This window comes from Poecilia latipinna, unplaced genomic scaffold (assembly GCF_001443285.1).
Source record: "Poecilia latipinna isolate Pla-1442-1.1 unplaced genomic scaffold, P_latipinna-1.0 Scaffold1337, whole genome shotgun sequence".
In the NCBI taxonomy this organism is placed as follows: domain Eukaryota; kingdom Metazoa; phylum Chordata; class Actinopteri; order Cyprinodontiformes; family Poeciliidae; genus Poecilia; species Poecilia latipinna.
The window spans coordinates 39,714-60,814 of NW_015113953.1; the positions used below are offsets into that span (position 1 = coordinate 39,714).

Consider the following 21,101-nt stretch of genomic DNA (forward strand, 5'->3'; position numbering starts at 1 on the left):
TATATGATAACATAAGATCTCTCATTGTTGTTGTATTTGGTAAATAGAAGTAATTTTGGTCATTCTAACTGACCTAAAGCGAGAGAAGTTTGGTCTTATTTAACAAAAGGTGTGTCTTTTTTTATGTTTCCGGTTAAGAACACGTATTTTTAACTTGTCGTCATAAAAATAGCGAGATAAAAAAGGATCTGTAAAAAGTGAGCTACAGAAGGCTGTCACGTGACCGCATTATCTGTAGTCTATCCAAAACGAGAACCCTGAGTAAAGGACAAAGTACAACATGAAAGTTAGTATTAACCACATTTCCTTTAACAGTGATATAATGCAAACAGGTTCAGCTCTGTTACAGATATTAGCTGCTGCACTGTACAACGATGAGGTAAAAAGGTTTAGTGATCAGCTGACACCGTCCCTGTCCCAGCAAAGTTGTTTGATAATCCTCTCTGCTCTCTCTCTCTCTCTGCATGTCCAAGTGACACAGTTCAGTGACTTTGATCCAGCAGGTTCTGAAAACTTAAAGCACAAAGCAGAGCAGCTTTCATGTTCTCTCTTCAGCCTTCGTGTTACTTCAGGTTTTGCACTCTCTCTGCAAACACAATTTCCTTCTAAATGGCTTCTTTCACCTCACTGACGCTGAGCAGGGCTAACTTTAAGTCTTCTTCAAACAGAACATTTAATTGTTTTGCCGACTGACCAGTTGAATCACTGGAACATATTTGTAGGGTTATGTTAGGTTTACTTTTATGAGGTTTAAAGCTGCTGTTTGTTTCTTCGCAGGCGCGACGTTCTATCTCCTCCCTGGTAAAGAGTACGTGGTTGGCCGGAAAAACTGTGACATTCTTCTTGCCAGTGACCAGTCCATCAGCAGGTCTCATGCTCAGCTCACTGTGACCGATCTGGTGAGAGAAATAAAGAGCTCCGTGAATAAAATAATCTTAATGGCTTCTATGCAATTGCTTAAGATGTGAGTAGTTAATTTAATTAGCTCGTTGCAGATCTAAACTTACTGCCGGTGTAAAACTGTGCAAGCAGAGAATAAAAAGTGTTATTTTGGAGTCAAAAGACTGGATTTTTAGTGACTTACAGGCGTAATTAATGTTCACATGTTCTTAAATACTGAAGAAGTGAGAGAAAATTCATTTCTTTTTAGTGCAGCTGGACGTTCAGGACGTTTCATGTAAACTTTGTCTCATTCCTCAACGTTAAGGCTGAACCTATCATTACCTGAAAGTTTCCCACGTAAACATTGTGGGTTTTTTGTGTTTTAGCATCCCATTGAATATAAATTAGCTGTAACCGTTGCTGCAGGGCTCAGCCGGAAGATAGCTGTCTTGACTCTAATATTATGGCAGCGAGCCAGACATTTATTCAAACTATTCTCTAGAAACAATAAAGAGGAGCAATGCAAACAGCAGCTAGAGTCTCTTAGTTTTCCTCCTGGGTTGATTTTTATCCTGCATCCTGATTCAAACAGGAATTCATATGAGATTAAGGATCATAAGTCAATGTTTACATTTTTTTTTCTCTGTTTGGACATGTTTGCATTATTACATGGAGATATTAAGTGGTGAAATCCATTTTGGAAACGTTGTCCTGTTGTTATACATTTGCACAGCAGGCGGAGCTGTTGTCTATTAAAAGTGCAACACAAACTGCTTCAATATTTTTGCACTTGCATCACAATAAGACTATCAGTTCATAAGTTAATTTATTTCAGTAATTTCATTTAAATTTTAAAGGCACATATTCCACAGATAATTGCTTACACATTTGTAAGTGTTTATTTCTATGTTATTTTCATTATTATGGTTTACAGTGAAAGAAAACATGAAAATTCTCTCTCAGAAAATTTTAGCGCTAAAAAGACAAAAATGTCAGCCTTCTTAGAAGCATGTCCGTGTAGTGTAGCAAAGATTTTCTGACATTTTCTCCAGTTCAGAAGTGGCTGAAAAGAGATAACGCATAAATTGTAGTTGGTCTCTATGCGTCGTAATATGGGGACTCTTGCCGTCTGGACCTTATGAATCTCCACCAAGCTCTTAATGAAATGGGTTTTTCATGTTAGTTCTCTCCAGACTGTGTGATTAGCACATTTTTTTCCTTTTGCTTAACTTTCCAACAAATACATCGTTCTGTGCATAGCTTTCCATGGCTTACCTTGCTGGGTAGGGAGTCGGTGATTGTCTGCTGAACAGCTGCCATGTCAGCAGTCTACTGCATAATTAGGCCACAGCAAAACCTTTATATATTCAAAATCATTTCTCTAATGTCCAGATTTTCTGAGAAACAACATTTCAGGTTTCCATTAGCTGTGAGCCACGATCATCAAAATTAACCAAATTAAATGGTGGAAATATATCTGTGTCTGTTAAATTACTGCTACAAACTAATATTTGAATAATTTTCTAATTTATTGAGATAGAAAGTTTTTGCCAAACATTCACTTTTCAACTGAACAAAAAATAGTAGCGTCCTGATCAACATTATTTCTAAATATTAGCTCTTCCTCTGTTTTCCTCGTCATTATCGTCGTTCACACTTTTATCTCACTGTTAAGATTGTGGGTTTGCATTCACGTGTGCTGAAATTGACTAGAAAACAGGGTTGCACTCACTACTTTCTCTTTTTGTTTGTTTGTTTTTTTTTTTTTTTTTTTGCCTTTTAGACCCTGACACTGAAAGACACGTCCAAATACGGCACCTTTGTCAACAGCCAGCAGCTGACGGCGCCTGTTGAGCTGTCGTCAGGGGACAACGTGGCCTTTGGTGTTTTTCACAGTAAGTTTAGCGTGGTGTTCCTGGAGAAACCAGTGGTGTGCTCGTCATGTTTGGACGTCGCTGGGAAGACGTCGCTCTCTCAGGCCCTTTCAGCTCTGGGTGGGAAGCTGGTGAGCAGCTGGACTCTGGACTGCACCCATCTGGCCATGCCAACTGTAAAGGTCACCATAAAGGTCGGTTCCAGTGTCTGTCTCGCCCTGTTTGGCATGCTTGGTCCAGCTGGTGTGCTAATGCTGTGCCCACCTTACTTACTCAGACGATCTCGGCTCTGCTGTGTGGTCGTCCCATCGTGAAGCCGGAGTATTTCTCAGAGCTGAGCAGAGCTGTGCAGCAGAAATCAGCTCCTCCCAAACCGCAGAGGTAACAGCAAATCCCCCTTCTTACTGAGCCTCATACTGAGTGTAACCTCCTGGATGCGTTATATTGTCTGCTCTTGGTTTTTAAGTTTTGTCCCTGAAATCGATGAGCCCAGTTTGAGAAAAGAGGACGTTAAGCTTGCAACGACATCGGCTCGGAAACAGCTTTTTACTGGAAAGACCTTCGTTTTCCTCACATCCAAACAGGTTTGTGTTTTCTTCTTTTGTTAAAGACGTATTTCACGATGCTCGACCAAAATAAGCTGCATTTACTGCTGGGAGAAACATGATGAGGCTGTTGTTAGACGCAATGCACTTTTGCTGATCTTTGCAGACCATAACTAATTCTCAGAAAACTTGAAGATATGTGATTTGATGTCTATTAGTTAAATATTTGCTTCGTAACTACTTTAACACCTTTTCTGAATGTTAAGTAGAAAAGATTGTGTTTAAAAGTCATGTCTTTAACAAAAAGATCCTGCAGAGTAACAAGATCCTCCTCTTGATCATCACTGTCAATGTTTCAACTAAAATCTCCACAAATCTCTGTCTTGGTGCTTAAGTAACATTTTAAGTAATTTGGCTTTTTGTCTTTGCAGTTTGTTGTAGATTTGTCAGTACTACTTTAAAAAGTAGTACTTTTAGAAGACTGGCTCAGCAGAAGCAAAGTACAAAAAAATAGAGGTGACTAATGAGTTTTGTTCTCTAAATTATTCAAATGAAGGCCTTAAATTTGTAACCATTGGATTGTTTGGGGACCTCACTCATCACCCTTGTTCTTTATATTGTAGCAGCTTGAAACTGTGAAGTAGAAATGAGGAAAATGGTCTACTTTATGCACTATATTTTTTTCCTTTCTTTAAAATCTCTGGTGAGTTTTGAATTTGTGTCCCTCGGACATTCCTCTGTTTGTCCTGACGGTGGGCTGGAGGTGTGGATGTCGACCTGCGGAGCAGGTTCATGGATTTGTGGAAATGACTACGATTTAGTTGTTTATTGTTTGGGAAAAAATTTTGAGAGATTTAAAAGGCTTAGATCCTGTAGTGGAGAACAGTAATATTTAATTCTGCAGCAGAGGGCGCTGGTGAGCTGAATTGGATGATTCCTGTCTGGTAAAGCATCTTTACCAGGAAGGTGGACTAATGTCAGAACAGGAAAAAAAAAAAACCTGTGTTTTAACTTTTGTGGTAGATCCCAGCATTTAAAAAGTGTTCACTGGTGCTATTTTTTACTTTCTAAATTAAATTTTAAACTGTTTCACATATGACTGTGTCTGTTCAGCTTCAGTTCAGAAGCTCTATAGTCGTAAATATGGATAGTTACCCTCTTAAAAAGCAAAGCTCCTGTCTGCAGCATGTTTCTGGTGCTTTAATGATCACTCATATTGACTTGCTGCTCTCCTGCGCCGTGTGCAGCTGAAGCGGCTCGGCGCTGCGGTGAGTTTTGGCGGAGGCAGCAGTCGGCTGCTGGAGGAGGGCTCCCTCCCCCGCGACCTGCTGGAGTCTCCTCACAGCTGCGTGGTTGAGGTTACCACTGGCAGCTCCCAAACTCTGCTCCCTCCCTCAGCCACAGAGTGGGCAAACGCTGTGAAGAACATCACCCACAGGTTTCAACTCGTTCTTGAAGAAAGATGCGTAAAGTTCGTTTTAACAGCTAAAAACGTAGAAATGTTTTTCCCTCGACCACGAACGCAGAAAAGGCCTTCGAGTCATCACAGAGTCGGAGATCGGCCTGGCTGCCATCTACGCGTCTTGTGACAAGTACTGCAATCCGTCCTGCCTGATCGTAGACTCAGGTGGGTTATCATGAAGGAAAAAATTAACATTTCTTCCTCGTTTTTCCTGCACGTAATGTTATCTGCGATCAATTGGTTTGTGTTTTAGATCCTGTACAAAAAGTAAAACCCAGAATCCCCAGTGCGTCGCTGTCACAGAGCGTGACAGTGGATGAAACTGTGCTACCTGCAGCATCTCAGAACATCACCGCTTATGCTGTCAACACGGAGACGTCACAAAGGTACGAGCTGCAGGCGCACAATGCTGGGAGAGCATGACGGTACAGCTGGCGGATAATGACACTGATTACGAGTGTCTCACATTTTCACACACTTTGTTTTTCATTACCATTTCCCCAACACTTTCTGTAAACGTTAGCATCTCCATCATTAGGATCTCCATCCATAGATTATCAGCAAGTAAAGGTTGAATGCATTGCACCTGGAATAATGCAGCCTAGCTTATATGTGCATCAGTGCATTTATTTGCACTGCACATTGTGAAGTTATGTGCAGCGCTGCAGTTCAAGATACGTTTTCTGGACTGTTCATTGTTATTTGTTTGTCAGGATGGAGGTTCGTCATATGACTGGACCTGCAGCCGTCGGGGAAACTCCTGAGCAGAAGCAGAAAGCAGCTCAGTTACCCGGAGCCAAAGCAACCGTTCAGAAATCAACCAGCGAGTTGATAGTGGAGGACACGATGAGCTCGTCTTTCAGCGCGGCTGACAGCACAGACTCACAGAGGAGGAAACCTGACCCCAAACCAAAAGGTGACGTCATGTAGGATTCTCAGCTACGCCTTTTCAGAGGCATGGTCAAAGCTATTCAGACTCCTGGCAGATTTAGATTTTAAAAACTTTAATTCAACCAAACGTTTGTTTCTGAAACAAGAAAAGGACTGTACAAAAGATAAAATGATGTAAAACTGGTGACTGTTTTAAAAGGAATTTTCTGTTTATATTTTATTAAAAATTATTTATGCCCTTCTCAATGGAAAAGTCTATTGGAGATTTTTTTATTGATCAGTTAATTAAGAGAAACTCCTTTTTCCTTACATTTTATTTTCCGTTCTCACCTTATTACTAGAAAAATAGTAAGTAAATCTATTTCATGCATTTATTGTGCCTGGTTAGGTTTTTTTGTTTGTAGATTTTGAAGTACCACAATAGAAAATGTTGATATTTTGTATTTGTATTGAAAAAGTCAAAGTCCTTCTTTAGTTTACTCACCTGAATTTGCCTGCTGCGGGAAAACAAAGGATGCTTCTTCCCTGTAACAACTATGATCTAAAACCAGGGTTTTTATAGTTCCAGGTTTTGGGAACACCAACTTTAGACCCCCGCCGTCTGCTCCCAAGACCAATGGAGGCAGCAGGACGATCCTTCACACACAATCCTCTCAGAAACAGAAAACGTCTCCACAAACCTCCCCGCAGAAACAGTCGACTTTGACCAACTTCTTTCAGCCTGTCAACAAGAAACGGTAACCCTCTGCAGAGCATGCTGATTTTTTTTTTTTTTCCTTTTTTACAGAGACGTTAAATATAGATGTAGCACCCCACTGCTCTGTCCGCTATTAACTGGGACAAGAACTTAAACTCTCTGGTGGGGTGGCTATTTGGGTTCGTTAAGTTCTGGTAGATACCACGCAGGTTTACCTATGTTGAGTAAATTTTTACGCGTCCAATTGCCATACACTCATTTAAAGTAACATAATTAACTCCAGACAACCAGTTAACTGAATAGTTCCTTTTAATAAGAACTTGGAAAAATAAACTGTTTTTATGAAAAAACTTTTCTTTTGAACTGTTGTTTCAATATAACCAGAATTCAACTTTTGTCACTAACATAACTCCATACGTTTACCGGACTTTACAGTTTTAAACACAATATCACACATGGGCCCATACTCTCACTCACACACACACACTGTCCGGTACCGGTTAAAGTTTTCGTTGCAGGCCTGATGAAGCTCGGGTGCGATGTGGCTACGACAATCCTCTTCTCCCCGTTTAAGCAAACTGACTCAGACCTGCTCGCTCAGCCGACGTCCTCTCCGTCAAGGTTGCTTTGCGAGTCCAGTTTCTGTTAGAACTCTGCCACACGAGTTGCAGGACTCCTCCTCAATCATTCTAAAGCTAGCGTCGCCATGTTGACACGTTCCTCTAGCCACCTCGGATCAGCCGCAGTTCTCCTCCGCAGTTCTTCACTACATAACACTTCTTCTCCAGGTTTCCTACCCACCGGGTGCAAGTTTACTTGTGCAGAATGTGCATAAAACAGTCCAGTTCTTGCTCCCACCTCGACCTCTGCCCGCATTAGCATCGGTCTCCATGAGCTTCCTCCTTGTCGTCTACCGCGTTCTTCTTCCTTCTTCTTCCCATCATCCCATTGTTCCGTTCTTTTTTTTTCTATGTTGAGTTCACTTGTCCCTCGTTAACCTAAACTACTTCATAGATAGGAAATTCAGTACAGTCTTTAAACTAATGAGATAATTGATCAAACAAGAATACATTTATGTAAGAACACAAGTCCTATCCAGAAAAGCTTCGGCTTTCTGTTCTTATTTTTTTCTCACGCTACTCACAACAGTAACCGCTCCCCGCATGTATATAATCACTCGGATCAACAATTTACAAAAACAATAATACAAGTTTCTCACTTATATTTTCTATGTACATACAACCAACCTTGTAAATATTTTGTAAATATTAAAGGGCCTTTAGAGCATGGTTTTTAACCAGGGGCTGCATAGAACAGCCTATTTTAGTTAGAGCAAACATACCTTTGACTGGCGCCAGCAAAGGGTGCAGATTTATTTAGTCGACGTAATAGGTGCCAAAGAGAATGGTGCGTTACGTTTCCTCTTTGTATGCACTGTTATTTTCTGTTCAAGTTCAGAAAGTAATCAGCGTAGATATCTTTTGTTCTTCCTAAAAAAACTCTTTTGCATTTACAAGGAAATATTTAGATATTTTTTCTTTCAGCATCTCAAGAGTGAGAGTTTTACTCCCAGAGCAGCATTTTCATTTTTATTCTCACCGACAAGCTTCAAGAACTGGGCACTCATTTGTGGTGATTGTGCTCAAAAATTGGCTGCAAGCTTTAGTTACAAAAAGCATTTTAATTTGTTCATTTATATAGGTTGTTAAAATATTAAAAGCTTATATCTAACCCATTTTTCTGTTTCTTGTCTGTGTCGTGAAGACCTTTAGAGGAAGAATCCTCTGATATCATGTCGGCACCGAAGCGGCCGGCTCCCGAGTCATCCGCCTCGTCGAAGGACACAAACTCACTTGGAGTTTCTAAAAAAATGCCGTCACTTCCCCTCGAGGGACCTTCTGCTGTGTCCGAGACGCCTCTTGAATCCGCGAGCGATTTGTTCTCTGGAAGGGCAGAACGTCTCGAAGAGGAACCGCGGAGCAGAAAGAGGAAGGAGATGGAGGAGGAGGTGATAAAGATGGAGGAACTGGAGTCCATTATGTCCGAGGACATGGACTACCTGGGCGATGAATCCCCAAGTGGTCACGGCCAGAAAGAGGAAGTAACGGTGCGCCGCGGTTTGGCCAAACAGATGCAGAGTTCACACACTGTGGAGTCTTCAGCTAAGAAGCAGCGTGTCTACCAAGAGCAAACGGTAGGAGCAGGTCAGAGGCCTGGTTTGGGTCTGGATAAGGAACGTTCCCAACAGAACCTCGGGGAACAATCTGACCGGCATGTTGTCTCCAATAAGACAGACAACAACATTTCACCTAATCATGACTCTAGTAGACCCCCTAAAACGCCTGCTGCCACTGCAACTGAAGAGAAAAAGGTTTTCGAAGATGATGATGCATCTTTTATTGAGGTGAAGACAGTTTTCCTCTGAAGTGACTCAGTCTGCAAATACGGAAATATATTGGATTCAGTTTGCAGCTGCATATCCACTTGTGTTTCCTTCTCTGTTCTTGTAGGATGTAGAGCTACTTCAAGTAGATATTCCCCAGCCAGCAGAAGAGACCAGAGCTGCTGTCAGGCCTGTGCAGATCAAGGAAGAAGTGAAAGTAAGTTGAAATGAAATGAAATGAAGTTCTACAAAAAAGAAAAGAAAGAAAAAAACAAAACATCGGTATTCCTGATCATCTGTAAACTTGAGTCGTCTTCACTTACTAACAGCATCCACACTGAAGAGTGCTCAGCTTGATATGTTTGCTGACTGGGAAAATGATTGATTTTCGCAAATTTAGCCATTTACAAGCAAATTAGGGGTCAAATAAGATAAGTTGTGCTAAAATACACAAATATGTTCCAACAGGTGAGCCACAGTGTGACATTTGACCATATTAAAAACTTTAACAATCATTTTGAGTTTATTTTTGCACAGACATTTACTAACTTAAATGTTTATCAGATCAGTTTTAAGTTATTTTTTGTCTATTTTCAGGAGTCAAAGGTCGACGAAGATCTTCCCAAAAAGTTGCTGATGGTGGAGTTTCGGTCTCTCACGGTTACTGCTCCTTCAAAACCCAAACCCAAACAGCCTCAGAACAACGGACACGCCAAGAACTTCAAATGTTTCCGCAAGGTCAGACAACTATCTAAATCATACGATCAAAGCTGAGTTTGTAAATTATTTCTCCCAAAGTCTCAACAATCAGTTTATTTTTGCTAAATAAAAGCAGATTGGCAGATTTGGAAGAAAATCAGATTATATTTATTCAGACTACTAACACAGCAGAGCTCAAAAGTATTGAAAAGTATATTTTAGCAATCTCATGTATGTTTTTCTGTCATTTTTAAGTGTTTGTTTAATCCGAGTACCACTTTGTATCGTGTGACAGAAACACCTTCCTGGCGCGGAGGGCTTCTCGCACATCATTGGAGGATCCGATCTGCTGGTTCACAACAGGGGCACGAACTCAGATCTGGATGAATGGCTGAAAGGCGCAGCTGAGGTACTGAAATCCCTCCTATTGGGTTATTACTATATTATCATATTTCTGTCTTTTCCGTGACGGAGGGCCTTTGATTTGAAACTATGTCCTTCCAGGGGGAGCGTCAGAACAAGAGGGAAGAAGCGATGGGAGACGATCTGTTCAGGTGAGAAACTGGACCTTGGTTCTTGTTAGAAGATGTTGAGATGTAGCTTCATCCTCTCATGGTTTCTAAGCATAACAGTGTAAGGTTTATAAGCAGCAGCCCTTTGAAGCCTTGTTTGACTGCAAAGAGCAATAAACTCCTTGAAGTACTAGAAATTTTTCATTTCAAATGTAGCGGCTTTTACCAAAAAATCGAAAATAAATCCAAAACGTGTTGCTGTGTCAGCACAGAAATTGTTCACTAGTGACACGATTGGCCTTCCTCCATGATGATGTCATTCATCAGACATTAATCCAATAGAAAACCTGTGGGATGAAGACAGGAGCAAGGACTGATCAAAGTTTCTGCGTTCTCCATCCGTGCTAAATGTTCTTAGCAAAGACAAAGCACTAACAGCAGCACGAAATATTTGTACTCAAATTAAAGGTTGGATTTTCTTTTACAAATCTGAGATGTTTTGCTGCTGCAATAAAATCTCTAAAATATGTTTTCAGGCCTTTTGCACACGTTTACCCCGGGTGCCAAGAAGGGACGGGGGGGTTTCTGTATTGGTTCAATTAACTAATTCAAACATAAATGCTCTTAAAAATAGGTTTTTCTCTCCGTCATCATGATCATGTTTTTCAAACATTTAATTCATAATTAGAGGGTTGTTTGACCAGTGCAGCTTCAGCTCGAGCCAATCAGAAACCAGCAATCCTCTCGTCACTGCGGTTGCCAGGGCGACAGCGGTGATGTAACCTGCCTTGTTTTCTTTGACTAAGCAGAATAGAGACGGTCTGAGATTGATGTTTTTGCCTGCGTGTCAGTGCTGAGGTGTTTGATCACGGAGTCATGCTCGGCCAGTCATACATAACCTGGAAGCCGACTCTGCTGCTAAGAAAATAGTCCGGCCCCCTTTTTTTTTTTCTTCAGAGAGGGACTCCAAGCAAGTTTCCAGAGGCTGCTTTATAGGAAGCTTGTTTGCTCTGAGCTGTTCAAACATCATCCGTGTTTTATGACGCTTCATTTGGGCTGTTTTTTATTGTTTCAGAATGCCTCTGAGCTCATTGAGCAGTGATACATGAGGAATGTAAAAAGCCCATTCTGACGTGGACAGATGTTTGAGATGCCCTCTTTTATGCCTGTTTTTTCTTTTTTTTTTTTTTTAGGTACAATCCCACCAAACTGACCAAGAGAAGATGAAATGCCTCCATCCTCGCACCTTCCAACGGGGGGAGTTTCAAACTCCAAGTTTGTGAAAGTTTGTCTAAGAAGGACACTTGTAAAAAGGTGTCCCATGTTGTAGATGTTTTCTGTTCTTCTTGCTTGTTTCAAAGCGTCTCTAACGATGTCACTGACAGCTAGCAATGTAACAAAGCAGGTTCGCGTTCAGAGGTTTTTGTCAACATTTTTATTTGTTAATAATAAAAAATAATCAATACAAAACATTAAAAATCCTTCATTTGAGAGATTCTACATCCTGACAGCAGCTTCTTGATAACTTTAAAGTCTGGTTCAGTTCCCGACTTCAGGAGAACCAGGGGCTTGAGAAACAACTCAAGTGTTACATTTTCCTTTTTCTTCTTCAAAGATCTCAAGCGAGCCAACCCTTCAGGCACTTTTCCATTTCTGAAACAGCTCAGATAAGAGGTTTTCTTGCCAACCAAACATTGATTGACTTTTCTGTACACTTGGCCTTTATTTTGAGAGAAGGTGCTTTGTTAAAGTTAAAAAATAGGCCAGCATTTGGTATGACGTGTACAGTAACGAAAGCTTTTCCTTTCTCAGACGGGCTACAGCATGGCCAAGAGAGTTGGAAAAATCGGCTTTCTTAGAAGCTAGAAAGAACTTACTTCATGTATTATTTAAGGTTTTGCAGCTTGAGTTTCTTGTCAGAATCCATGCACATCTGTGCTACCATATCAAGTTCACGTATTAACAAAAAATAATAATAATAATAAAAAAATCATGCAAAAAGCAGCATGTCTCGCCTGTATTCTTATATTTTTATATCTCTGCCGGCCCCTGTGCGGCTACATCCTCTTCCCTCCGCTCACTTTCCTCAGCAGCTGCTGCAGGCAGTGGCTCATGCCAGCATACATGCATTCAATATTTTATATTAAAACAAAATGCAGAAAAGAAAGCATTAGGTTATATAACTTAGCTGAAAATAATTAACACAACTAACATTGGCATTAGGCAACTGTTTTGGTTACAAAAAATTAAAAAAAAACCTTAAGTATTAATATGTTAGTGGAAGAAAATAAATAGATTACAAAAGTGGTTATTTAATACTGCTTTAGGAAACTGAAATGACAGAGTGAGAGGCAGACATTGACTCTAGGTTAGCTTTAAAAGGTCACAGAGGAGAGCAGAAGAGACGCACAGTGGAGTTTCTGCAGGTGAATCTCAATATTTCACCAGAAAGTTGCTATTTATTTTTCTAAATCAATTCGAAACAGTGAAACTCATTTATATCATAGATTCATTACTCAGAGTGATACATTTCAGGCATTTATTTCTGTTAATTTTGATAATTGTGGCCTATATCTGTTTAAAAACCGAGATAAGTGTTATCAGAAAATCTTAATATTGTATAGAACCAATAAAAATAATATTTTAATGTGGAAATGTAAACTCATTTTCATTTTTATGCACCCTATACTTTTTGCATGAATTACTGCATCAGTGCAGCGTAGCATGGAGGGAATTGGGCTGTTTGCTCTGTTGAGGTGTTTTGTGGTATACCTGTGTTAATAACATATTTTTTACACAAGTTTTCTGAGGAACTGAATGTTGTGATTTTATAAACTTTTAGCCATAACTACCACAGGTAAAAACTTTCAGTGTATCACTCTTAGGCAAATTTTACTTTTTAAACTTTGTAAATTGAGCTACTGAAATAAATGCTTTGTTTCTGTTTTGAGATTACTAGAAATACTAGATACTAGAAAAAAATTATAGTATATATAAACAAAAGTTATGAGGAGAATGAGTAACAAAAATTTCTTGTTGGATTTAAGACAAAAATAAGTTGCGTTTTTTCACATTCTGCTATTATTTACTGCAATGATGGTCCAATACTAATAAATGATGGACTTTAGCTGTTATAATAAAGTAATTTGTATTAAAAATTATAAAACTAGAGGCTGAGGTCTAAACTGCTTAAATTGAAGAGAACTTTGATCCTGGATGGTTTAAATGCGCATGTGATAGTGTTTTTTTTTTTGTGGTTTTTTTTTAAAGTGGGATTTTCTCAATGTGGTTTTAGGTTAGCATTAAAAAAGTTTTTTTTTTTTGTAATTGTAACATCTAGACTGGTTGATCAAGACATTTTATCTCTTAGGCTAAAGTTGAAGAGTCAAGCTTATGTTTAATGTTTCAATCTGTATGTAGGGATTCTTGTTAAACGAAGATTAAAACCTTACAGCCAATAAACACCAGTGTAACCTTTTAATGTCTGTTTTTTTTTTCAGATTTGCACTTGGAAGGTAAAAGGAAATCTTATGGTGGGTTTGTGAGTGATATCATAAACCCACCAGCCTACCAAAACACATTTATACCAACTAAACTTTTTACATTTTGCCACATTACAACCACAGACTTGAGTGTATTTCATTTGGATTTTATGTGACAGACCAACACAAAGTAGTGCAGGACTGTCAAATAGAAGGAAAATGATGCATTGATTTTAAAGTGATTTTCAAAACGCCCTAAGGCTGTGTTAATCTGTTGTGTTGCTTGGGCTTCACGATGATGTTTATTCACTAGTGTGCTCTAACAAACCTCAAAGGCCTTCAATGAAAATATAAATTTCCATTGAGATCACCAATCTATGGTTTTCCATAGCTTGGTGATTTCTGAAGGCATTTTTATGAGTATCTGAATAAAGGGGTTTGACTTTAGGACGTTTTTGCAAACCTTGAATCAATTTCCCCTCCTTTACAACAATGTTGATCTATCATATAGAATCCAAGTAAAACACGTTAAAGTTTGAAGTTGTGTAACAAAATGTGATGTGATGAAGTTCAAGGGTTGTGAATAGTTTTGCATGTCTCTGTATTTGCATAGAACGCATTGAAAGTTGTAATATCAGCAAATAACCTACAACTGAGGCCAAAATGAGAATGTACTGAAATAAAAGAGAACAGTTTCATTAATCAGAGGCATCAAGACCCTTATTTTGACATTAATCTTTAGGATCAAAGGTTATTTATCTATTGTTTATGTCATAGAGAAGAGACAGCTCATGATTGTGACATGATATGTTTTGGAAATGAGAACATATGTTAGTGTAGCAGCATCCATGTATTATATGTCTGTAGGTACTGACTGTCAGGATACATTTCATCTCAAGTCCTTTCTTAGAATGTTAATGTTAATGTTAGCAGACTGCCTGAAGACACGCCGTGAATGGAAAAATAACCCTGATTAAAACTAGGTCCCATACTGTTATGAGATGACAGATGAGCTATAAACCATTGGCACATAGTATCCTGAACCTATGGAGACTTCTTATGAAGTCAGACAAGACTTAAAAGCTGTCGTATTTTGTTTCGTTAGAAACTTGTGTACATCCAACGTCTTTTTGGCTTTATGAACATATAAGCTTAGATGGCAAAACGCTGTATTAATGATAAAAAAAGATAGAAAAACTTCTGTTTTACTAATTTTTTTCCTCCTTGAAACCTGTGCGCTAAGAGCAGATTTATGTTTTCCTGATCATTTTTAAATGAAGTTGTTCCCTCCATTGCTGATGAGCTTTCCTCTCTTCTTGAGTCTTTTCAGCAGACAGGAGGTGATGCCTAAAGCACCACCCTTCAGAAATCGAACAAAGTTGTCTCCCACCAGCGGACCCATGGCAAACAGCCCCGGCTCCTTGGTGCACTCAAACGTGTAAGGGTTGATGTCGATGGGATTCTGCTTGCAGGAGATCGGCCTTGTCGGATCTTGTCCCAGGTACTGGCCCTGACCTTTAAGGAAGAACAGGTTTGGGTTTGTCCCAATCAACACCAAGGCCATTGAGATCTTGAAGGCCTTTAGGGAGTTATCCCCTTGTAGCAGACACTTCATGTCAGACTGGAACGACACCACACAGTGTTCGGGGAAACTGGTGTAATCGGGGAAGAGACTGATGCTAGAACCTCCAGCAATGCTCCCTGCAGAAAGCTGAGGTTTAGGGCACATCTTGGCACATACTGAAGAGGCAATGCTAACTGCCTGGGGTCTGTTAGAGGAGGACAAGGACGCCACATTGGTACAGGTCTGGGAAGACATCATGTTGTACACTTTGTGGTATTCTGGGTACAGGGTCTTGGGAAGCTGCTTAAAGATGAGGTCTGGATTGTCTACGTTCTTCCGGAAAACATGCAGCACTCTGATGTTGCTGTTGAGCGCACATAGAACTGCATCAGCGGCACTTAGACCAGCACCTACAACTAGAACTGGATCAGAGTTCACATCCAGTTTTCCCTGGCTTACAGCCAAGCCCAGGTCTGAGATGCTGTGGAACACAAAAGGTAGATCTTCACCCTCTACACCTAATCTGACTGGAGAATCGGATGCGCCAGTGGCCAGGACGACATTCTCAGCAAACAGGGAGAAGGGGACGTGAGTGTCGCTCTGTACCTGTCGGTAACCCCTGATCTCCCAGAGCGTGCCTCCTCCTCCATTGTTTTCACACTCCTTGCCATTCTCTTCAAAGTGCCCATTCCCACCATCAACCACCCTTTGATCTTCTTGCCCATTTTCCAGACCTTCCTGCTCATGCCCTCGGCAAAGTTTCTGAACAGAGGTCACATAAGTGTTGTCAACAAAATTCTTCTGCAGACCCTTTAGCTTCACATAGTCTTTGTAATAGGATGAGATCTCCTCTGGGGTGGCTCTGTCACTGGTTACATCTCTAAAGAAGAAAATGTGGACAGTGAGAACATGAGTGCCCAGTGAAACTAAAGCTTGGCCCATCAATGCTGTGTGAGGCTCTTTTTTACCTTCGTTTCCCATTGGTCATGTCTCTGTAGTTGACTCCAGGAAGCTCCATCCAGATGCCAAGACTAACAGTCAACATGGAGCCTTCCATTGCCTGAGGAGAGGCAACCAACCGTGTGGTCAAAGCAAAATACTCTGTTGACACAAAACCCAGATACGTTAGAAGGCTTTTGTAGAATAAACTTACATGCCAGGCACCCCCAGGTGTTCCCTTTCCCAAAACAAGATGTGGAATTTGTTGATGCTTGTCTCTCCTCCACTTGAGGACTGGTGGGAACTCATAGCCAAAGTCAGCATTGGGGTGAAGGAGTGTATCAAATAGCACAGCCACAGGATTCCTTGATCGTCCCTCGAGACCTTCGCTCAAGTATTTCATATCCTGGAAAAAGAACAAAGTATTTTGACACATCTGAGTTTCATGTATGAAACACCTTGTGTGTGAACATGAGTTGTTGTTTTTTTTCTACCTGTTCTGTGATAGGGAGGTGCGTGGCCTCCTGCAGCTTCCTGTACAGAATCGGGTTTGGGTGAACCGTTGCGGTGTCCAGGTAGGGCTTGTATCCACTTAACAAGTAGGACAGACAAATACCTGATGGGCCATTACCTGCAAACAAATAGTTGGAAAATGTGAGTACGCTGATACAATTAAGACCAAAAGAGGAAGAACAAGGTTGACCTGATTAAGGTAAGCAATAATTTACCTATGATGACCACGGGGAGGGTAGGTGGGTGCTCTTGAGACAGCGTGTTCTCTTCCAGAAGAGGCATGGCTGCAGCCTGGGCCAGAGCCGGCACTGAGAGAAAACAGAACAAAGATATGAAAAAGGTTCCAGATATTTCTGGACAGATCCATCAAACATTCAACGATAAAGGCACAGTCTCATCCGTGCTTTGTCTCTCAACTGGGTCTGATTATTCCAACAGGTTTGAGCTGGCTTGCTGCTTTTGTCTAACAATGTTGTTGTTATCTTAGATCCTGTCCCCATCCACCATCACCAGCTGACTCACAGACATACACACCGAGGGAGAGAAAAAAAAACCTTTATTCATCCGTGGCATTATGCTTCCACACACATCAGTGACCCACCCCGTCTGTCTGGGACTTTAGACACGTGGAAACACCCCGCCAAAACACAACGTGCCCCCTGATTTTCTCCCTGGTGTTCACTGACGTCCACACACACCCCCTGTCTCTTCAGTCATGGCCCGTGGCGAGGCTAGCCTCTATTAACCCCGCTACTGCACCCCAAACAAAAGGGAGTTCTCGTGGGATTAATGTGGGCCTGGGTCTGTTGTGAGCATGCGCGATATGAGTTTGTGTGTTACGAGACAGTGCCATTGTGTGCCCGACGGGCAGCAAATCCCCCCTGATCACTTGTCCGACTGGGCCCTAATCCCACTCGGGCTGTTTATGTCTTTGCTGGGTGAGAATGTGGGCCTGGCATGCTGACAGACTGAACCACTGAAAGATAATCCCGCCAAAAATGTACCCACCACCGCAAACAAACACTGCCCTCCTGCTCCACTTTCACACCAACCCAAACATCACCTGTAATGTCCTACAACCTGAAAACCCAGGTCTACATGCGGCCAACAGTTCACCTCTCTCTACCTCCTTCCTCTTGTCTGACCTGTACACCAACCAGCTGCTTGCGACCATTTATAACGGTTATGAGAGATTCCTGGTTTTTGGTAGTGGGATTGTTTATTATCTGGGACATTTCAAATCAACAGCAGGGCTGTAAAGGTTTTTACCTTTTTTTTTTGGTCAGGTACATCTTTCATGAATAAATGCTCACATCAGGCAAACATAATCAAAGTAAACATAAAATACAGCTTTCAAAAGTTGATTTCAATTTTTAGGTTAACAAACATCCAAACCAATCAAGCTCTATGTGAAAAGATAATGAATTAACTACATCTACAACTAAACATGATTACTACCAGACCAGTAGAACCAAGAAGTCACTTAATAAAGAAGCCAAAACAATATTTCAAGCACTAAGATTCACTTGCCTCAGTTAAGGTTTACTGTTCATGATTCAATAATAAGGCTGGTCTTAATATTGGCAGACAACTTATTTTTTTCCAAAGATCTGTTTATTGTCTTTTACATTTCAAAATGGACACACAGACATGTAACTCAAAAATGTACAAAACACTAAAACCAAACCCAACAAAAACCCATGATCATCTTAAACATTCAAGGTGACAAACATAAGCTGATTGGCAGACAACATTTTAATAATTTCCAAAGACTTTAGGGAATTATGTGAATGAGACCAAGTGGAGCATTTTGTAAAGTATGGGTGCCATTACACAGAATTTCTAAGAAAATAAAAACACCAACAGAAAAACATGGTGGTGGAAGTGTGATGGTGTGGGGCTGCTTTACTGCTTTGGGACCTGGATGACTTTCTGTAACTGATTAAGCCATTATTTTTACTCTCCAGGATAAAATCCTAGAGGAGAAACTCTGGCCAGAATCTCTGGTCATAAACTCAAAAGTGAGTTTATTACTATAAACTCACTTATGCATCAGTGGAAAGTGCTAAAGCACACTATCAAGTTCTCCTCTAAATGGCTAAAAACACACAAGATGAAGGCTTTCAAACGGCCTTTTCAAAGTCTCAATTTGAATTAAGTTAAGATTCTGTGTCGTGAACTTAAAAGGGATGTTGAGAAATCCTCATGTCTGAACTGAAGTAAAGCACTTCTGCAAAGAAGAGTAGACCAGATTTCCTTCACTGCAACAGTTGTCAGTAACTCTTGATTGCAGCTGCTGCCAAGGGAGTCGTTCGGTTTGTGCACAATTACTTTTTAAACACCAGGATGGTTAGACTAGCATTTTTCCCTAAAGAAATAAAACCATTATTTGAAAATGGCTTTTTGTAATCACTCTAAAACATTTCCATGATAATCTGAAACATTTAGATATTTGTTAGAAATAAACCAAACCAGATGAAATGTGTTTTTTTTTTTAAAAAAAAAGGAACCAAGAAGCTGATCTGTTTATACTTGCAGTGCTGAAGATATCAGATGCATCTAGTGATCTCACTGGCAGCTGGAATGAAATCAGGTAGACAGGCAGACTTATGTAGATTTTTTGGACAGACTATCTGCCTTATCTTTCTCCGTCTGAGTAGTAGCAGGTGTTGCATCAAATACCTCTGCCTGAAATAAACCGGAAATGATGCAACAGCTGATTTCCATGCATCATGTGCATGTGTTTCTAAATGTTGCATCACAAAAAGACACTATATAAATGTTAGCAGCAAGTCGGTCTATTGTCATTGAAACATATGGCCTGCATGCATTTTGCGTAAAAACAATAATACATTTATTAGGCAAGAATGACTTAAAAGTGCGTGTGACAAAAACAAAAAATGAAAAAGGCCGATTCTTGCTTCAGAGTATGACATAATGAGATGAAAAATGCGTGAATTTCAGCCTATTTTGCTTTGTATGCTGTTGTTATCTGACTTTCACTTTGGAGTAGTTTCTCAGAAAACTAAGCTAGTGAAATTAAACGTCCTATGCTTTGAGTATAAACAACAACGTATAAGAGCAATTAGATCATGTGTTTTAGTCAAACCAACTATTTAGTTACGAAATTAAAACCTCTTATTTTTATAGATCAAATTTCTACTATTAGGCCCTTAAAATGCTTCATCTCAGCTTGCGGATGAGTAACAAAATCCGACCAAGTCCAAACCAGGAGCGGAGCGTTTGAATGTGGATGTTGCTGCATCACACCCGACCGGATGAAGTGAGTGATGCAGCAGATCGTCCACAGCATCCCCACTAAATCAGGCTCAAACCTCCTGCTGTTCCTCCAGACTCTGTGCAGCTTCAGGTCCAACAAGGAGCACATGCTGCAACCGCCACGTTCCCATCATCATTGCATAATTTAGGTCAAGCTCACATCCATCCGCCACTCTCTGCCCGGAACCAGGAGCTCTTACCGTGCTGAGATTTATCAGTCTGTCCCCACTCACAGTCGCGTCCAGTTATCACGACCCACGGCAGCCCTTTCCAACCGTATAAATAGACACAGACCGGTGGGAGGATCTATTGCTGTCTGGGGTCTCTTGAATGAGATAATGAGCCAAATCTCTCTCTCGTCATCATACATGCACGCGTAACACACGCTCACCTCGGTGCGGTTAAATCCGGACCAGACCCGGCGTGCGCAGGCCTGATCAGCCCGAAAGTTTGAGCTTAGATGTTAGATCTTCTCAGAGTCCTGACAGCGGAGTGTTAAAGAGGCAAACCGGGTGATGCGTCTGCTCCTCCACAGCCACATGCGCATCTCGGTGTGCGCGGCGTGAGCGCGTTCACGGAGCGAGATCAGAGCATCTCAGCATCTTCACAGCGCCACCGACACTGCTGCTCACCGCGCAGCCTTTGCTTACAAAACACTCTACAGTGTACAGTGTTGCAAAAGTAATCACTCCCCTTGAGCATTTTCGCGTTATGCTACGTTACAACCACCAACCACGATGTTGCATTGTGGTTTTCATACATCAACACAAAGACGCTCATAGCTGTGAATGGGATGTTTTGTTTTTTTTAATCAATCTACAAATATCTGTAAATCTGAAATGTGTTACTCTAATACCTCTGCACAGTGGAGCAACACTGTTGTCTTGCAGCAAAAGGTCATGGGTTTGCATGTTCTCACTGTGCATGCGTTGATTTTCTCCCACATTTCAAAAAGATGATTGTAATTAGTCTCTAAATCTTCCTTAAGTGTGAGTAAATGTTTGTACATCCTATTTGTCTCGACCTGTGTGTACCCTGTCTTTTGCCCTTTGGAGGTAGCATCCAGCACCTTCTCTTCCCCAATTACCTCTCCAGTCACATAAATGGATGGACCCCCAAGATCTAGTGCAACAACTTCCTCTGGAATAGAATAGATTAATATTTTTGTCTTCAAAATAAATTGCTACACAGTAGCAAAACACACACAGATAAAACACATACTCAAAATAATCAACGCAACAAGAAGGTAAAAAAAATAAGGTTTCCTCTTTAAAACTTTTTATCGTCTTGCTCACATACGGTCTCTATGGTCTTTCAAATTGATTATTTTCACATGAGCAAGCTTGGTCTTACATTGAAGAGTTGTTGCCAAACCAGGT

At 40.7% G+C, this 21,101-nt stretch overlaps 2 protein-coding genes across 3 annotated transcripts in view; one reads left to right on the forward strand and one right to left on the reverse strand.

Moving 5' to 3' along the window:
- The window catches only part of nbn (nibrin), a 19,108-nt gene extending 6,540 nt beyond the window's left edge, over nt 1–12,568 (forward strand). Inside the window, exons 2-16 of the mRNA XM_015055828.1 lie at nt 778–899; nt 2,666–2,950; nt 3,034–3,137; nt 3,223–3,340; nt 4,549–4,739; nt 4,828–4,928; nt 5,017–5,149; nt 5,477–5,679; nt 6,217–6,391; nt 8,116–8,755; nt 8,862–8,951; nt 9,332–9,472; nt 9,729–9,842; nt 9,938–9,987; nt 11,139–12,568. Coding sequence (XP_014911314.1) covers nt 778–899; nt 2,666–2,950; nt 3,034–3,137; nt 3,223–3,340; nt 4,549–4,739; nt 4,828–4,928; nt 5,017–5,149; nt 5,477–5,679; nt 6,217–6,391; nt 8,116–8,755; nt 8,862–8,951; nt 9,332–9,472; nt 9,729–9,842; nt 9,938–9,987; nt 11,139–11,172 — 2,501 coding nt within the window. The 3' untranslated portion in view covers nt 11,173–12,568. The remainder of the gene's footprint in view (nt 1–777; nt 900–2,665; nt 2,951–3,033; nt 3,138–3,222; nt 3,341–4,548; nt 4,740–4,827; nt 4,929–5,016; nt 5,150–5,476; nt 5,680–6,216; nt 6,392–8,115; nt 8,756–8,861; nt 8,952–9,331; nt 9,473–9,728; nt 9,843–9,937; nt 9,988–11,138) is intronic.
- A 1,027-nt stretch (nt 12,569–13,595) lies between these two features.
- osgin2 (oxidative stress induced growth inhibitor family member 2) lies at nt 13,596–20,325 on the reverse strand. Of its 2 annotated transcripts, none has more exons than XM_015055830.1 (6): nt 20,114–20,325; nt 16,659–16,751; nt 16,425–16,561; nt 16,145–16,336; nt 15,960–16,051; nt 13,596–15,871 (listed from the first exon to the last, which is right to left on the reverse strand). In XM_015055830.1, the coding sequence occupies exons 2-6, from the start codon at nt 16,723–16,725 to the stop codon at nt 14,698–14,700; spliced, it is 1,662 nt and encodes a 553-aa protein (XP_014911316.1). In that variant the 5' UTR covers nt 16,726–16,751; nt 20,114–20,325; the 3' UTR covers nt 13,596–14,697. The 2 variants fall into 2 exon arrangements, with proteins under 2 accessions (XP_014911316.1, XP_014911315.1); XM_015055829.1 differs by lacking the exon at nt 20,114–20,325 and adding an exon at nt 19,923–20,096.
- Between the last annotated feature and the right edge of the window lie 776 nt (nt 20,326–21,101).